This window comes from Arctopsyche grandis, chromosome 2 (genome assembly GCF_051622035.1).
Source record: "Arctopsyche grandis isolate Sample6627 chromosome 2, ASM5162203v2, whole genome shotgun sequence".
Taxonomy (NCBI): domain Eukaryota; kingdom Metazoa; phylum Arthropoda; class Insecta; order Trichoptera; family Hydropsychidae; genus Arctopsyche; species Arctopsyche grandis.
Window position 1 is genome coordinate 7,312,026 of NC_135356.1, and position 18,879 is coordinate 7,330,904.

The 18,879-nt window shown below is 33.0% G+C and overlaps 2 protein-coding genes across 2 annotated transcripts in view; one reads left to right on the forward strand and one right to left on the reverse strand.

Moving 5' to 3' along the window:
• The first annotated feature begins 3,990 nt into the window (after positions 1–3,990).
• Positions 3,991–9,493, forward strand: Syx7 (syntaxin 7). Its single transcript, XM_077445718.1, has 8 exons — positions 3,991–4,052; positions 4,145–4,251; positions 5,030–5,099; positions 6,991–7,150; positions 7,234–7,324; positions 8,613–8,740; positions 8,816–8,971; positions 9,045–9,493. Exons 2-8 carry the CDS (start codon positions 4,155–4,157, stop codon positions 9,129–9,131), a joined length of 789 nt encoding a protein of 262 aa, XP_077301844.1. The 5' UTR covers positions 3,991–4,052; positions 4,145–4,154; the 3' UTR covers positions 9,132–9,493.
• A 2,220-nt stretch (positions 9,494–11,713) lies between these two features.
• The window catches only part of sls (sallimus), a 107,494-nt gene continuing 100,328 nt past the window's right edge, over positions 11,714–18,879 (reverse strand). Inside the window, exons 44-47 of the mRNA XM_077446056.1 lie at positions 14,695–14,997; positions 14,515–14,619; positions 14,241–14,435; positions 11,714–12,843 (exon numbers count right to left, since the gene is read on the reverse strand). Coding sequence (XP_077302182.1) covers positions 12,230–12,843; positions 14,241–14,435; positions 14,515–14,619; positions 14,695–14,997 — 1,217 coding nt within the window. The 3' untranslated portion in view covers positions 11,714–12,229. The remainder of the gene's footprint in view (positions 12,844–14,240; positions 14,436–14,514; positions 14,620–14,694; positions 14,998–18,879) is intronic.

Here is an 18,879-nt window from a genome sequence, read left to right on the forward strand (position 1 = left end):
ATGATAGGAAAAAGAGCTGAAAAACCTATTTATGTTTATTTCTATTCCTTATTATATATGGTATATCTGCCACTCGAGTTCTCGTTGGTACAATATTTCGTGTGGGAAGCTTTTAGTTAATGGAGTTTTTGTGTGCCATATGTTCCGTGATCGACATTTTAATGACGTGCGTGATATCGCTTTTTGCGGTTACCGAACTGTTTTGTATTTGCAGCTGGTTCTTATTTATTGGTAGTGGCTGTAGGTGCAAGACAGTCCCTAATTTGTATTTTATTACTAAAGGGCGGATAACCAGCGTGCTTTTTCCAGTAATTAGGGCGTTTTGGGTCTATTTACAAAGCTAGAGTGCAAAAAAAAAGGTTTTAAATAAAATTGGACAAAGCACAGCGAACAATTAACAATGAACGGCACGCTTCCGGTCCGACCTCTAGTTATTACTTGAAATTTTTATTTCATCTGCTACTATTATAATGCTTTAGTTTTTTTTATGATTGTGTATAAATGTATTTTTGTTTGTGTATATGTATATATTTTAATTTTTCTCATCTCTCTGTATTTTTTTTCGACCATTGTGGTGCATTAGGGATTCCTGTAATGCCACAATGGTCCAAACTTAAATAAATAAATAATTTTACTTATATTAGGCTGAAACTTATAGATATGAATTTTTAGTTCACTACGCCGAAAGGCTTGGAGAAAAACGCAAAAAACTTTGAAACTTCCAATTGAGGTATGAATATAAAAAAAATATAAAAGTGCATGAAATTCGTCATACATATTATATCATCAGTAGTTGTGTGCTTGATTCCTGTTCATGGAAAAGTTTCCTGCCTGATCAGCTGTTTACATTTATTTCTAGAGTCGGTCACATGGAGGGCTGTCACTATTGTATGTATTTGGTCGATCCAGTGTGTCAGGCATTTACCTCCACCTCTTTCCCGTGGGGTAGACCCATGTACTGATCCAAACAAGCACACGTTTTTTTTTTTTGGTAAACTATGGAAACGTATTCAGTGATAGATTCGGAGTTAAAATTAGTCAAAATCTTGAGGTCGAATGTCATCATGATCACAAAGCTTCATATGTATATGTATGTAGCTTGGATTTTATATACATAACTATGCACGTGTGCTAGTTTCGGAAAAGGTTTGCAACGTGTGGACGCGGTGAACTACACAAGATGTCATGCGTGGAATAAGGGTGTGTTTTCAACAATTTTCTTTGTTACATGCGATTGGCTGAAGGCCGACGATCTATTTCCAGTATAATGGATCATATAATAATTATGAATAGAGGACATTATATGAATAGAGGACATCTGACATCTGGTTTTCTGATACATTTCATCGTGAAAAATTATACCGTATCTAAGCTACAATAATTAATACATACAATGTTTACGGTCTCCATCACACATGGCTATTTTTGACATATGTACATTGTATTTCGAGGTAAACGGCCTACTAGTCATATGCGAACCAGTCACAGAACAACCGGTCGCTCTAGATCGGTCACACGTGATCACCCGTCACACTAAAACTGGTCACACCCTAAAACTGGTCACGAGATAACTGGTCACATCCTAAAATCGATCTACCAGTTTTCTAGTGACCAGTTATAGTGTGACGGGTGATCACGTGTGACCGATCTAGAGCGACCGGTTATCTTGTGACCGGTTCACATTTGACTAGTAATTACCGAACCGTATTTCGAAATGTTACTTCAGTTGGTTGAATTAAAAAATATGAATTTAAATTTTGACGAATTTATAAAAAATTGAGATGTAGCGTATTTATTTATCCCAAAATTTAACGATTTTTAATATATTAAAAAATTAAATGCCTCCTCATTTTCAGTTAGAAATGTATAAAATAAACACTAATTCGAAGTGAAGTCAAAGTATTTTTTATTTTTTTATGATAATTGAATCGGAAGCATGTTTTTGCTGGATTTGTATTTTTTATTTGTTTGTAGATTATTATTGGTCTCACAAAGCTTTGCATGGGTACGTTTGAATTAGATTTGAATCACAGTTGGTTTGTATCTTAAAACGAATTAATTCTGAAAATTATATAAAAAAATAGCTCCCTAAAAGAAAAAACCCATTGTTCAAATTGTGTTTGTCATGCTCGTAACTTCGTTTCATATTTTTCATTACTCATCCTCCAGAAGTTCTACCGTGATTGTATTACAACTGAAAAGCTTCTAATAAAAAATTCATGAAAAAATACATTAGAGAAAAGTGTTATTAAAATTGACTCGACCGTATTCAACGTTTATCATACACTTATATTTTTATATAGCATTGCAATTATGCGATTGAAATAAAACATTTTGTGTGTCCAATGAAACTAAAATTGGAGTTGATATCGTCGCCGAAATTGAAGTTGAAGTTCATGTTAAGATTTGAATTACTATTTGATTTTACGACCATTTCTGTATGTCGGAGGTGGTTCGGTGATTATTCCGCACAAAGCGATCTCGCACGCGATCGCGGAACATCTGGCACCCGAAAATTCCATCCATTGAGATTTAACCACGCGGAATATCATATTAATGAGAACTCGAGTGTCAGATATTCCGTATTTGCGATTTTTGTGGCAACGATTGTTGTGTGCACAATCATAATGTAAGAAATAATCCGTTTACCGTCGGAGGGATCTTCATTGAAATATTTGAAAGGGACTTCTATATTATAAATAGACATACAATTTGAGGTAGGGACTATTTTAATATTTTGGTCAGTATTATTTTTAGAACTTTCATTCATAGTAAGTTCATATTCTGCAAATCATTAAAAATATTCAAACAAACAAATTCAGATGTTTTAGATGAGTTCAAATTAGAATTAAACTAATTAAACTATTTTAAATTAATTAAATTATCAATTGATTGACTATTATGCAATTATAGTACCACCTATGTATCGTACTGTTCGGTGATTATTCTCACGCAAACTATCATACTAACGAGAATTCGAGTTCCAGATATTCCGTATTCACGATTTTCGTGGCAACGATTGTCGTGTGCGCGATTGAAATGTGCGAAATAATCCGTTTACCGTATCGTACATATATATGTATGTAATGACAAAGAACAATCAACCGACGTTAGGGTCAAATTTAAAAGTATGTTTTACAGATGAGAGATGTCATTTATTAGTTTTTAATATAAATTTCGTGTCACAGGAGAATAAAAATAAAGAAGAAATAAATTAAAACTTTATAAGGTTTATTTTATTTGAATTTTGAAGTTAAAAAATGAGTATACTGTGACATTATAAGCACATTATCATTTGTTCATAAGTTAGATCATGAGTTATTACCCGATTATTTTAAAGATTATAGAATAAGAAATATTCATAATCATTACACTAGAAATAAGAATAATTTAGTTGTAGGTAGAGTAAGAAAAAGAAAGACAGCTGGGGGTATCTTTCACAGGGGTGTACTAATGTATAACGCCCTCCCTGAGTGCACCAGGTCTTCTAAGACCATGGATGCATTCTTGCGAGGAGCAAAGAGACACCTCTGCGAGGGACAGTACATATAAGTTAAATATAGAATTTTAGATTTAAGTTATTGAATTGAATTTTCGCGAGCAGGATACAAACAGGAACAAGAGGAACAGGCTTTTCCTCCCGTATTAATGTGCGCGCGCAGAATACGGGAGGAAAAGTCTGTTCCTCTTGTTCCTGTTGTACCCTGCTCGCGAAAATTAAGTGAGTATGTACCGTTTACCATGCACCCTTTTTTTTTTGATCTTTCGACTTAAGATCTTTCGATTTTCGATCTTTGCCTTCGGATATTTGTGTTTTCTGTAATTTAACATTCTGGCTCGTCACGTAGACCCAAATATATTATTTAAATGGTCAACGATTTTTGCACGATAATCAACTGGAGTGCTTCCACTATTGTATTCTAAAGCGTACAAAAAAACGGTGATGCGCAAGGGCGTTTTCGTGGGTCAATTTTTACAACTGGCAACACCAGTTGCAAGTGACGTTTGACTTGTCACTGTACTGCTCCAGTTGGCGGACGTCTTCATCGCTGGTAATGCGAGTTTTCGCTCCATATTGTACTTATAATAGGTTCTCTTTTACATTTCAATGTCTAAACGTGTGTTTTCGCCATTCGCGTTGCAGAAAATTCAACATGGAAACGTCAACGTATGGTTCGCCAGCTCCGGCGCAAGATTTCCAAAAGCGATCTCAAACAATCGGGACCAACATACAGAAGATATCGCAGAATGGTAACATATTTAATTGCTATTTCCTAGTATTCACAAATTGGCATCATTGTATAAAATTATTTTTGTTATGCGTAATACACATATATACATATGACACCACACGTATTCTATATTCTATTTACAGACGATATGTACACATACGTGCTCAATTTTCAGGGATAGTCCTCTTTATTTGCGTATTGCCCTCGTGTTCTTCTCATCGCATTTTCTAGATTACATCTACCATATTGGTCAAGTGTATGAAATATTCACCCCAATTAGTGTTTGATCTTTGACCTTTTTTAAGTGCGTCACGCCATTTTTAATTATTTATTTCCGTCACCTTTTCAAATTTAGTAACCAGAGCTCAGACCAATAGATGTACACATGTATGACATAATATTTTCATAGTATAATATATGTAAATTATCAGTATTTAGAGCGCAAGATTGATAACACCGCATTTGGCTACATTTAGCCATTAATGCAGTTTTGTTCCCGTTTGCGTATTCTGTCAGAGCAAATTGGTCATCATTTTTTTGGCAATGCAATGTACAAAAGCTTTAAATTTAACTGCAAAACACATCAACTAATTGATATGACCCTTGCGTTTTAAGGACGCGATATGTGTGTATTTTTTTTTCACATCTTTAGTACGTATCGCGTCGACGACAGCACTTTCGTCAGGAAAATGTTCAACCATACATAAAATTGGAGTGTTTTTCATTTGAAAATGGTTTCTCTATATGGGAAAGTGTCTGTTATTAGGCAGTCTGCTTATGTAATGTTTTTGTTTTAGTTTCGTCAATGCAAAAGTTGGTGAATCAGATGAAGATGTCGCAAGACTCGCATGAAATACGAAGTCAATAGTGAGTATAATAACAGTGATGAATAATAATAGCTCGTATATGCGACTGTCTTGATAAAAATAAATTTGAATTATGTCTGCGATCAATGGCTTCATGTTGCGAATTTTTACCGAAAGTAATTTGCGTATGGATTAAAATTAAAAAAAAAAAACCGCTCATAAACGTACATATGAAGATATCCTTGGACGTTTTTAACTGAAGCGTCTTCCACTATCGCAAAATATAATCTCATATTATCGTTTATCATCACAATAGACATCGACACGACAATAGAAATTATGCAATACCATTTTTATCGATCATATTTCCTATTCATATATTTTTTGGTATAAGTTTTGATTTCAGAACAATCAAATTGCGCTGTTTTTGTGTTACGTATTTTTATGTGTATTAGGAAAATTTTGTTTGTATTTATTTATGTATACAAATTAGGTGTTTTGTATCAGAATTGAGTGCAATCAATCGCATGTATTGATTTTACATTGCCGCTTTCTGTTACTACCGAGTATACAAATGTACATTTCAGGCTATTACTTATAATAGTTTATTATTATTGATTTTTTTTGTCACTGCTGTTGATTGTTTCTGCTGCAGAATATTTAATATGTATACGAGTGCTTTGATGAAATCTTTTTACTATATATATATATATATATATATATATATATATATATATATATATATATATATATATATATATATACAGCAGTATGTATATTTTTTACATATGCCATTATGATTATTATTTACAGCCGTTCACCATCCACTGCTGGATGAAAGCCTCTCCAACATGCTTTCATTTCAGTTTTGCGCAACTCTCATCCATCTCATCCCACACATTTTTAATTTCATCCACCAATCATCCTTGCGGCCTTTCTTTCACTCCTTTACATACTCTTGGATACCATTCCAGTACTTTTTCGTCCATTATTCTAGCATTGTGACCCGCCTATTGGCATTTCAATCTCTTCACTCTTTCCACTACATATATCCACTACCTTTGTCATATTTCTCACCTACATATTCCGTTCCTAATCTTTCCTTGTTATGTCTGCATAAAGCGTTCTGTACTCCTTTGTGTGCATTGGATTTTGTGTAAAATTCTACATATGTATACCACTTTATTTGAAAAGTATTCGAAATAATTAATACACGCGTAGTTTTGTTTTATTTTTATTATCAAGGAACAGAAAAATATATTCGATTAGTACTTTAAAAATGAACGCACTTGAAAACTATGTATTCACCAGTTAAATAGAAACAGACAAACAGTCATTTTGTGATGCAAATTCCGCTCAGATGAGACATATCGGCATGTTAAGCAAATTTCAATACAAAAAAAAGTGATTCATTATGTCTATCAAAATAGACATAATGAATCACTTTTTCGATGCAATGTCTGAAATTTTTTGGAAATTATGGAATAGTTCGCTTCTAACAGGATACGGCACAACTAAACAGAAGCAAAATATACTGAAGTCGTCCGAGATATGCTCCCACAATATATAATTTGTCTTTACATTCGCCTGATTTATCATCTTTGTTCTATTTGAAAGGGAAATGTATTATATTCGTCGAACTCAAAACTATGCAGTAGTTTCATAGAATTTCAGAGATCTTGCCAACGAAAGTGATGGACAATGTTTGATCGTGTGCCGAGTGACTTTACCTTCGAAAATGACTACATAGTATAATGTATTTTAGTTTTATTTCATTTAAAGTGTTCATTTTCAACGTGCTAATCGTTTAATTGTTTCCGTCGTACTTGTGCTATGTAATTCTCTTTTACTATTGGTTAATTGCGTTCTGAGGTTAGTACATATGTGTGTACTTTAAAATATCGCTTGCGCATTCTGGTGTTCTTATTAATGCACCTCTCTTTGTTTTCAAGTAATCAAATTCAAAATTATACCGAACAACTAGCAAAGGACACTTCCGGTATGCTCAAACTTATAATGGCGATGCCGCTTTCCTCGCCCGACCATCGTCAAAATAAACTCGGCAGGGAGCGACTGAGCGAGGAGTTTATGAGTGCTTTGAACATTTTCCAGGTCCGTCGTCTTTTATTATACTTTTTAATCAGAATGTTTGCAACGTTTTGACACTTTTTGTATGCCCTCATTTGTGTACGTAGGCTACCCAACGTTCGGCCGCCAAGATACTATCCGAGGATGTTAAAAAAACCAAGTCTCAAAATATTTACATCGGAGATCCTTTCGCAGTAGGTAAGTTCGAGTGATTTTTAATAGAGTATTCTTCATTCAACGTACAGTATTTTACAATTTTTCCTATAATTACATGCAATTTTTGAAATGAACTTTGATTTTTCACAACTTTGGGCTTTCTCTAAATATACACTACATTTCTTTAAAACGATTTTTACATTTTATATACCATTCTATAACCATGCATGAAGAGCTTTTAGTTTTTTATCTTGAAATTTTCTTAATACTTTTCAAGGTTTCCGATACAATAGTTCATTATTTTATTATTTAGGGGATTTTATACAACTGTTGCGCAGGGGTGGGTTCAGGATTCAAATAAAAGTCGCTTCACAGCATTTATTCAACGATTCAGGATATCCACACGTAACCACCGCTCACTCTATAATAATCTGATCTACCGTGTGTGCCTCCTTATAAAGGACCACAGTTGTCCACCACAGCTTCTCCGATCCATTTATGTATCTATTGTCTAGCCACATAAACGTCTGTGAGAACTCCAGCATATCCTTTGTTCGGGCACTTACTGAGTCCCGTTCGCCTAATCCGGGGTCTCTATTGTTCACCCCACAAATGCACTTGAACAGTGAATACTCTCTTTCATTTTCCCACGTTATACAACTAATATGCCAACATTAAAAATGCTATTAAAAAAGGTTGTGGCTATTTGCAGGTACTATATCTGCGACAGGCGCAAAGCCTTCTGCGCATGCGCGTGAACTTATAATCCGATTATAATTTCTTACATTTAATGTATGCTAGACTTGCTTAATCAATCTTTCATTATACATGAGGCAAATAAATTTCGCACGTTATTATAATAGATTTATATCATTTAGCTAGTTCGCGGCTTGTACTTGTATGTAGGTATTATACGTTGTATATGATAATAATTTTCTAACAATTAATAATAATATCTAATTTGGATTATATTTTTTACTCTACGGCACATTACGAGTTCGAACTAAATTTTAAGAGGTTTAAAACAAAACTTTAACAGTTAACACGCTGACAGTGACAGTTCACGCGCATGCGCAGAAGGCTTTGCGCCTGTCGCAGATATAGTATCTGCAAATAGCCAATAATTCGCAGATCTAGTACCTGCAAATAGCCAATAATTTGCAGATATAGTACCTGTAAATAGTCACAAGCATTAAAAAATTACGAATCGTATATGAGAACTTTTTGATTTATAGAGATTTAATTTTGTATATTGAATTTCACTTACATTATTCACTTGCATAATTTCACTTTATTGAAGATTTTGTGATGATTATAATACAATTTATAGGTGGGCCACAGCAACAGTTGATCGAAATGGAGGCTTCATCCATAAGACAACAAGAACAAATGCAGATACAATCGGAAGACGAGATCAGACAGTTGGAAGAACAGGAGCGGGAGGTTACTCAGTTGGAGGTTTGAGCTGTTTCAATTGAATGATTTGAACAATTCATCGGTAGTGTATTAAATTGATCTTCATTAATTTTTCAGAGTAACATTGCAAGTATTAATAACATCTTCAAAGAAATGGCAGCGATGATCCACAGTCAGGCGGAGACCGTTGATTCTATAGAAGCCAACATAGACCGTACTACCGGCTATGTCGAATCGGGCACTCAGCAGCTACAACAGGCTTCCAATTCTCAGGTATTTGTTCGGCACATTTTAACATAAAAATGTATTAAAATTATAATTTTTTATTGTTTGTTTTCTTTTGCAGAATAAGTCCAGAAGGAAGAAATTGTATCTGTTATTGATTTTGGCAATTGTAATTGCTATTATTCTCATAATCATTTTTGTGCGTTAAAATCATCAAACGTGTTATATAGTATATCATAATATAATATATTCATATATTTAAATACTTTTTCTTGTGCATATTTTGTTTTTGTTCTGTGTGTAAATTCGGCATGTCATTATTACAATGTTTACATGTGTGTTTTGATTGCCTGATATTTTATGGCAAATATCAATATATATGTATACCATTAAAATATATATATATATCATACATCAAGTGTATTTAATTGTTTATTATATTACATTTTGCTTGGTGTCTATTTACTATATGTGCATAAATTGTAATTTACACACAGAGTTTATTACATTTATAAGCCTTGATATTTTCCTGTGGGAAAAATTATCTGTATGTAAAATTTGTGTGAATTGAAAACAAAAAAAAAAAAAAAAAAAATATTTTCTCACATTTCCATCCATCACTAAGTGTATGTGTGTATATTCATATAATAAGTTATAATATATTATATTATAATTAATTTTTATTATATTTTTCTAAACTTGTAATCATTAATCTTACTTTTGTGATATGTTTTTCGTCAATGCCATACTAATTAAATTTGAATGGATCATCTGATGATATTGTACGAGTCTCTACTTTTTATGTCAGAGTTATTCCAATTATATCTACTATATGTAAAAACATGTATATCGATGTTAGTTGCGTGAAAGACGCATTTATGTTTTTATAAATCATATCTACATATGTACTTACATATATATGTATGTACGTACTTATTTTTTCCTGTAATGATGAGTGATTTTGTCAAGATCCGCAGATGAAATTGAACTAATGCAAAACGTCAAACGGCAAACACAAATAAAATTTTTTATTTGTGTTTATATCGGGCATTTCGAGCGGAGTTGTAAAAAATCTACTGACTCAGATTCCTTTTTATTATTATTTTCTTTATTACAGTATGTGTCAACTACAGTCTCCAATTATATTTTAGTAAATTCACCAATAAATTTAAATTTAATAATTTCTTTATAAAAATCAAGAATTTAAATTACATTATAAATAAAATCGTTAAATTGCAAGTGTTGTTCATATTTTTTTTTTGTATTTTCAGTTTAACTCTAATTTTTTTTATTAAATTGATTTGTTTGTGTATGAAGTTCATACACATACCCTATGAATGTACTTACTTTTTATTTATACCTATTTCATTACCAATAATTAGGTTTATTTTGTAAAATGTCAACTTTATTTTTTTATATTTTGAATATCACTACTATTTTCATTACTAATAGTCTTATACGTCGGCATGAAAAGTCGGTCTTACTAAAATCATTCAGTTTGGAGTCGGAGTCGAAGTCGAACCGTAACAAAAAGTCGGAGTCAGAGTCGGTAAATTTTGATCCGTCCCCAAAGCCCTAGTTTATATATCTGTAATATTATATTATATACTATTGTAGTAGTATATACTATCAAATTTTTGTAGATTAATTCAAAATAATTATTACTGTATTGTACATTTAAACTTTTGTTTTTGCATTAAATTCCAATATGGGAAATATATTGTTGTGTAACTGAACTTTCTTTTATTTTTAATACTAGTTACTAAACTTTTCTATGTTTCACTTCGCTAACGATTCAGCATCTATTCCTACAGTCTTTCGATCGTTTTGAAACTTTGCCATTTTGCGCGGTTTGGTCAGCGATGGAAATTTAAATCGATTCTGATAGTTCGATGGTGAAAAATAATCGTAATAGACACGTTTAAACATTTTGGACATCTTGACGTTTAGCGGTCAGTAACCTTATATGTTATATGACCATCCGCCACCCTCTCGTTTTGTCAGATTTTAATTGTTTAAACGCCTATAACTTTACCTTTTTCATACTATATCTTATAAAATTTGCATTATAGGCTCTCATTATCCCTCATATATATTATATTTTTACTTCACTAATAGGTTATATAATGAGTGTGAAAATGTTTATTACATGGTTTTATTTGATTTCATGATGTTGTATGTGAGGGATGGTTCTCAGTGGCGCCCTTGGGCAATTTTTTTTAAACACCCTTAGAAAAAACTTTTGCCTTTGGCGGTCTAATCTAAAATTTTGTATGGCTTTTGGCGCTCTAATTTTAAATTTTAAAGCGCCTTTAGCGCATCATGCGGCGCCCTAACTTGTCTGGCGCCCTCGGGCTTCAGATGCCGATATACTGGATTAACATGTTCAACCCGGTGTGTACCACCGTCGGCCACGCGGATAGTGCTATAGCAGACTATAATTTTACGGTTCCACTTCATTGAGCACCCCAACATTAAAACTCCTATAAAATTCTTAAGATTCAGGGACAACTCATTATATACAGTGATTTAATACCGTCACGCGTAATTGGGTGCCGATACGCGTGACAGTGCCGCCACATGGGCAAATGTATGAAATCATGCGCCGGGCTGATTGTGTTAAGCTGGTTTAGTCTTTTTCAATCCATCAATAGTGCTTCGGAAGAAGCCCTATGCTATCGATCTACACATTTTGGCAGTAAACCGCATAGAGAAATATGGTAAAGGTGAAACATTGAACGGGTGTCTTATATTGGGTAATGGGGATTACTGAATGGAAACAAACGCTCAACAGTTGATGTGTAAACATTTATTACTTCCATAGAAACGTAGACGTGTGTCAATATCGCAAACGAATATACAAGCGTGATGTTATTTTATGCACCTATATTTTGTCTCCCTTGAAAAATATATGTACGTATGTTGTATTCGGCTGCGGCATTGTTCCATCCGTCGTGCGTTTCAGCGTACAACAAATATAATAAAATACACAAATTGATGTAAAACGTAACATTCGTCATATAAACATGCATTTTAAAATAAATAATAATAATAATATAATAATAAATTATATAAAATTAATGAAGCAAATATTCAAATATGTGCTGCTTTCGAATTTTTGAATAATTTTCTTTACTTTGTCGGCGCGTCGGTCGGAAGTGTTCTCCGAGAGTCGCACGGACGTATTCGACATGGTTATTATATTTTACTTATGATTTTTATCACAGTAACGTTTAATTAATGCCTTAAATACTAAATGTTTTCAATTTACATATAAAATAATCAAACTTTTGCTTTCTATTAACACTATTTGAAAAGTTGCTTAGCATAATGCCATATTCTAAAGAAGTACTCGTCTCTACGCAATAGCGAGCCTCTCGCATAACTGCGAATGTCCGCGTCCATGTTCGCTTCTCGCATCCAGGACGTGCTCGTTTCAGTGCTGAAGCCTGTCGGCTCCGTTATCTCAGTTATTTCATTCGCCTCCTCATTCAATTGCATATCTGAAAAATTAAATGTTAAACTAGATTTAATAACGTTCAAAGCAGTGTGATGCCTATTTGGTAAAGTTGCCCGATTTGGTTTAGCTGCGAAGATTTCATATTTATTCTCACCTAAGCACGGGATTGCTTTGAATGGTTCGTCCGATTCTAATGGATCACTTGAGCCAATCTCGTTCCTAGCATATATCCTAATCAAATACTCATGATCTTCTTGGAGGTCTTTGATGTTGAACTTCTGAATGTTGGCGACGACCCGGCCGACTTCCATCCACATAGTTTTCTTTATGTCACGTATAGCAATGTTGTAACCGAGTAATGGTGATCCACCGTCACTCTCCGGTTGACCCCATTCAATGATGATACAGTTGGTGCCGATGCTTCTGATCTCCAATGGTGCCGTCGGTGGTGATGGAACAGCTGAAGTGAAAAATTTTATTTTTAGGTTAGATTGTATTTGAAGAGAGTAAGAAAAAATAATGCCAGACTTCATTTTCACCAATCCGAGCAAAATGGCAAAGTTTGAAAACGATCGGATAAGAACCCAAATTTCGTCAGACGAAAAAATCGAAAATGAAGAGGCTAGTAAAAATATTGGTAATGGAATATTTTTGAAAAAAGATACATGTATGTTAAATAGTAACGTGTTGCCATATCTCAATGAAAGATCTGGATCTTATTGTTCGGGTTTTCACTTATTATTAGTCACCGGAGCCTGAGGGGGCCGTGTATTGTTCAAAGATTGTAAATGCATTGTTAAAGGTTTGCCGAACAATGGATAGCACTGTGACTATCCTACCTCTACTTATTATCCTCAAAACGAATTATGATATAATTAGGGATTGCAAAAATACCGGAAATAAAGAAAGAACGATACCGGTACTTTTTAAAATTAATTAATTTTTAGTAAAAAAAAATTGAAAAGGTTTGCGAACTTGAGACACATTGTAAGGGGGCCGCGATATCGAAAATGTTTTGCCGAACATCGTATTTAAGAGGGCTGTACACCCGAAACCTTAATTTTGTTGCCGTTCCTTTCTTCGATATATGTATATATATTGAGTGAATGCGACAATATATATCAATATATACATGTATTGAGTGAATGCGACAGTAGCGCTTCGACCAGATAATACGTATTTTAAATCGACAAAATCGAGGTTTTGTATTCTCCTATTTTCTCCTCCAAAACTGGACCAATTTAAAAAAAAAATCATCATCGGTATGAGAAAGATATTTTCTGTGCAACTATGTGCGTATTTTTTTTTAAATCGACCGTTAAATAAGTACGCTGGACCCTTTTCGTGAGTGTAAAAAAGATGCGATTTTATAGATGTTTGGGCGGCTCCTAGCTCCTATAAAAAATAACTAATCAAAAAAATAAAACGATAGATGCATCCCAATGGTGGATATTCATAGCATATTAAAAAATAATTTCTCTAGTGCCATAATTGAGGAAGGGAGAAGTGTAATACGTTTGTATGGACAAGGCGCTGGTGTCCAGCCCTCTTAACGATATGTATCAGAAAACAGTAAAAATTCATACAATTTTTCAGACGTGTGGCGTGATATAATAAAGAGAGATCGAAAACAATTTATAAAATAATAACTCGCTCAATATCGCGCATACAAAATATATACGCATCGGTCATTTTCATAGTTTTTAGCCATGGAGATATTGTTTTCGACAAATAAAATGTATGAATATGAAATAAATCGATACTATCGGTATTTATTTTTTTAATACCAGTATTACAAATGCTATCTTATCCTTAGGAAAAGACTCAATAGAAGAATGTTAAATAAAATGTACTTACTGGCATGCTTATGAAGATTGACAACGTCTGTTGTGGCTGGTAGACCGATGCCAACAATATTTTCGGCTGTAACTTTCAGTATAACATCTGTTTTCTGTTTTAACTTCTCGAAGCAATACTGTCTAATATTTGCATCCACCGTGGCAACCTTACTCCAGGTATTGCTGCTTGCCAATTTGTATTCCAAGATGTAACCTACGATTTTTAAATAGATATGATGCATCATTTTTATACTTGAAACCAAAGCATGAACATAGTATATAATATAACGAACCTATAACTGGTGATCCTCCGTCGCTTTCCGGTGGAGACCATTTAATGGTCACACTTCTAGACGTAGTCTCAACGACACGTACGTTCAGTGGAGCTGATGGCGTACCTGAAATTCGCATTGCAAATGTAATGTTCCATTCAAATTTAATGAGACATTCAGTTTGTATTTTAAAAATGGTACCTTGTTGCGATTTAATGACGATCGGTTCACTTTGCAGTGCTTCCGACATGCCAGCCGGATTTTGCGCCATTATTCTAAACATGTATTGTGTGTTTTCGTTTAATCGTTGCACACAATACGTCTCCACGTCCTTATCCACATCGGCCACCTTCATCCAAACTTTACTATCGGGGTCGTGTTTTTCAATTGCATACTTTGTTAGGTCGATGCCGCCGTCATCCAGAGGCGGTTTCCATTCTATCAATATAGATTCTTTGTCTATTTCTTTCATTATTACAGGTCCTTCAGGTTTGCTTGGCTTGTCTGTAACGTTCAAATATTGAATTAGAATTTTATAAGAGTATTTATGTAAGTTTTTGTCAGCCGGTAGCTTATAAACGACATATTTTTTTGGTCGTGGCTATTTGCAGGTACTATATCTACGAATTATTGGCTATTTGCAGATACCATATCTGCGAATTATTGGCTATTTGTAGGTACTATATCTGCGACAGGCGCAAAGCCTTCTGCGCATGCGCGTGAACTTATAATCCGATTATAATGTCTTACATTTAAGAGGGCTGTACACCCGAAACCTTAATTTTGTTACCGTTCCTTTCTTCGATATATATATATTGAGTGAATGCGAAAGTATATATCAATATATATATATATATTGAGTGAATGCGACAGTTGCGCTTCGACCAGATAAAACGTATTTTAAATTGACAAAATCGAGGTTTCGTATTCTCCTATTTTCTCCTCCAAAACTGGAACTATTTTTTTAAAAAATTTCATCATCGGTATGAGAAAGATACTTTCTGTGCATCTATCGGTGTATTTTTTTTAAAATCGACCGTTAAAGAAGCACGCTGGACTCGTTTCGTGGGTGTAAAAAAGAGGCGATTTTATAGATGTCTGGCGGCTCTTAGCTCCTATAAAAAATAATCAATCAAAAAAAATAAAACGATAGATGCACCCCAATGGTGGATATCTATAGCATATTAAAAAATAATTTCTCTAGTGCCATAATTGAGGAAGGGAGAAGTATAGTACGTTTGTATGGACAAGGCGCTGCGGTCCAGCCCTCTTAATGTATGCTAGACTTGTTTAATCAATTGTCCATTATATATGAGGCAAATAAATTTCGCACGTTATTATAATAGATTTATATCATTTAACTAGTTCGCGGCTTGTACTTTTATGTAGGTATTATACGTTGTATATGGTAATAATTTTCTAACAATTAATAATATTAACTAATTTGGATTATATTTTTTACTCTACGTCACTTAACGAGTTCGAACTAAATTTTAAGAGGTTTAAAACAAAATTTTAACAGTAAACACGCTGACAGTAACAGTTCACGCGCATGCACAGAAGGCTTTGCGTCTGTCGCAGATATAGTACCTGCAAATAGCCAATAATTCGCAGATATAGTACCTGCAAATAGTCAATAATTTGCAGATATAGTACCTGCAAATAGCCGCAACCTATTTTTTTGTCCTAGAAACAATTATTTTAAATGGTCACGAATGTGACTGTATTGTGGTATGGGTCGATGGTGAAACATATATTTGATGGAACATTCATATATCTATTAAGTACATACATATTTATACTACTTTGTACACATATATATTTATGGACATAAAAAAGTTCTACTAATTAATTGACATACTGATAATATTTAATAATTACGAATTGAAGATGATTAGTGTATATCAGCGTTTCCCAACCTGTGGTACGCGTACCACTTGGTGGTACGCGGTTGATGGTTGGTGGTACGCCAAAAAAAAATCAATAATGGCGGACATGCAGGAATGAATGATTTACAATCATAAAAATAGAAATATATTTTATATAATTAATAAACATTATCTTAATTAGTCATCGTCGACGTCAAAATGTACAGTTGATGATCGAAATCTGGCAATCGATTTTGGAGCGCATTTTTAAATTTACCGCGTTAGCGCTCCAATAAATAAATAACTTGAATTTGACAATTCAGAACAATTCGATAATGATATTTAATGTTGCAGATAAAATTGAAAGTATGATTAGGAAATTAGATTTTGGAATCTGCATACATATGTTTCGAAAATGATCAAACTTTAGTATTTGAAACTTTACATAATTTCTTCGTGAAAAAATAATTGAACATTTAAAAGGGTTGAAAACGTCTTTTACGCAGTGATTCCCCAAACCTTTAGAAGCAAACAATTGTATTTGAAACCCCTTTGATAATGAACATTTTCGGACAGCTACCAAGGAAAAGGAGAACTTGATTGAACTTTCAAATTATAGCATTTAAAAACTGAATTCGAAATAAATAAAGTTATTAATAAAGGTATTTGTGAATAATATGAACAGCTTTCTGACATATTATTAGCGATAAATGGTTTTTATTAAAACCATTTTTCAATAGTAGAAGTATGACAAAATAGCAGATAAATATATTAAAATTTGAGCATATTATAATTGTGACCCGCAAATTACTTTTTTTCCACAAAATTTCTTACCAAAACAGATATTGCGTGTATCCTGTCTTCACATTCCTTACCATGCAAATACTATATATATATAATAATTACACTTGCAAAAACAAATTTCACGAAATACAATCATTTTTATATGGTGGTACAATTTAGCGCTGTGTACTAACTACCAAGTGGTACGTGAGTCAAAAAAGGTTGGGAACCGCTGGTGTATATAGATGTTTAAAAAATACTATACTCACTCTGTTATATACAATATTATCATACATATTATATACATTATATTTTATAATATATTTATATTATTATATACAAAATACATAAATTATAATATGTAATGTGTGTAAGGCAGCAAAAATATCTATTATATAATTTTAATTACAATAATAATCATATAACATGCTATATATATACATACATATAACATATAATAATTGATTTATTTATTTTATGTTGGTTCAAGTTTCCGAATATGTTAACATTTAATTTTTTTTTTTTTGAAGGGGAAAATTTGTTAAAATTCTATTAGTACCACATATATTACATTTGATTATCCAAGTAATATAATTTACATTTACTAAAAATCTAAATTGAATTTTTACCGATGCCTTCTTCAGCAGAAGATTTAGATTTACCTCGACTGTCGCCGTCATCTATAAATGTTTAGAACGACCATGAAAGCATAAATATAATAAATATGAAAAACATGCTATTGCCGATTTTGAACACAGCTTATCCTTGTGATGTATCGTTTGAAAAATACCAAATTATCGATATTGATCACACATCGAATCCTGAAATTCTTGAATTTGATAGCAATGACGCCGATGACTCCACGGTTATTTTATATTGTAAGTCAAAAGCACTCGAAATGTATTTATGTACATATGTTGACCATACTATCATTGGATTATTTAAAAATATAAATATATATACATATTTAGGAGAAATAGGGTTTGATATAGGGTTTGGTGCATCCGCTCTAAAATCGCCAGATTAACAGAATGGCAGCTTTAAACGTAATTCTCGTTTTCTCGAATGATAGATTGCACATTAGATGACGAGTAACCTTTCGATGTGTACAGATGCAATTATTAAAATTGAGTTGGATCTTTCTGGCGAGTTTAATAAGGCAAGATTCGGAACTTATCGAATCTTGCCTTATTAAACTCGCCTGAAAGATCCAACTCAATTTTAATAATTACCATTTTAATAATTGCATCTGTGCACATCGAAAGGTTACCCGTCATCTGATGTGCAATCTATCATTAATCTGCCGTTAATCTGTCGTTCAATTTGTCTGGCGATTTTAGAGCGGATGCACCGCAACCTTTGATATAATATTACAATATTGTACAGCATGCAATTGAAATTATAAAATTGAATAGTTCTCCATATATTGATTTCTATCCGATAGGAATACGTTCGACAGTATGCATTTAATTTATAATCATAATTATAAGGTTGAAAAAAATCTTATAGGGATTTGATCCCGTCAAATATATAAAAAGTTGAACAAAATTCCTATTGAATAAAAATTCAAGAGTCATGATTCTGGACACCCTCTTAAAAAAACCATTCATATGATCATAAGTAGGTATATAAAGCTTTTATACAGCGGATGTGCGAAATTTTTTTTTACATATTTACAAATAAAATGTATGTATAATAAAAACAAAACGTATGATACAAAAAATATTTTGAATTG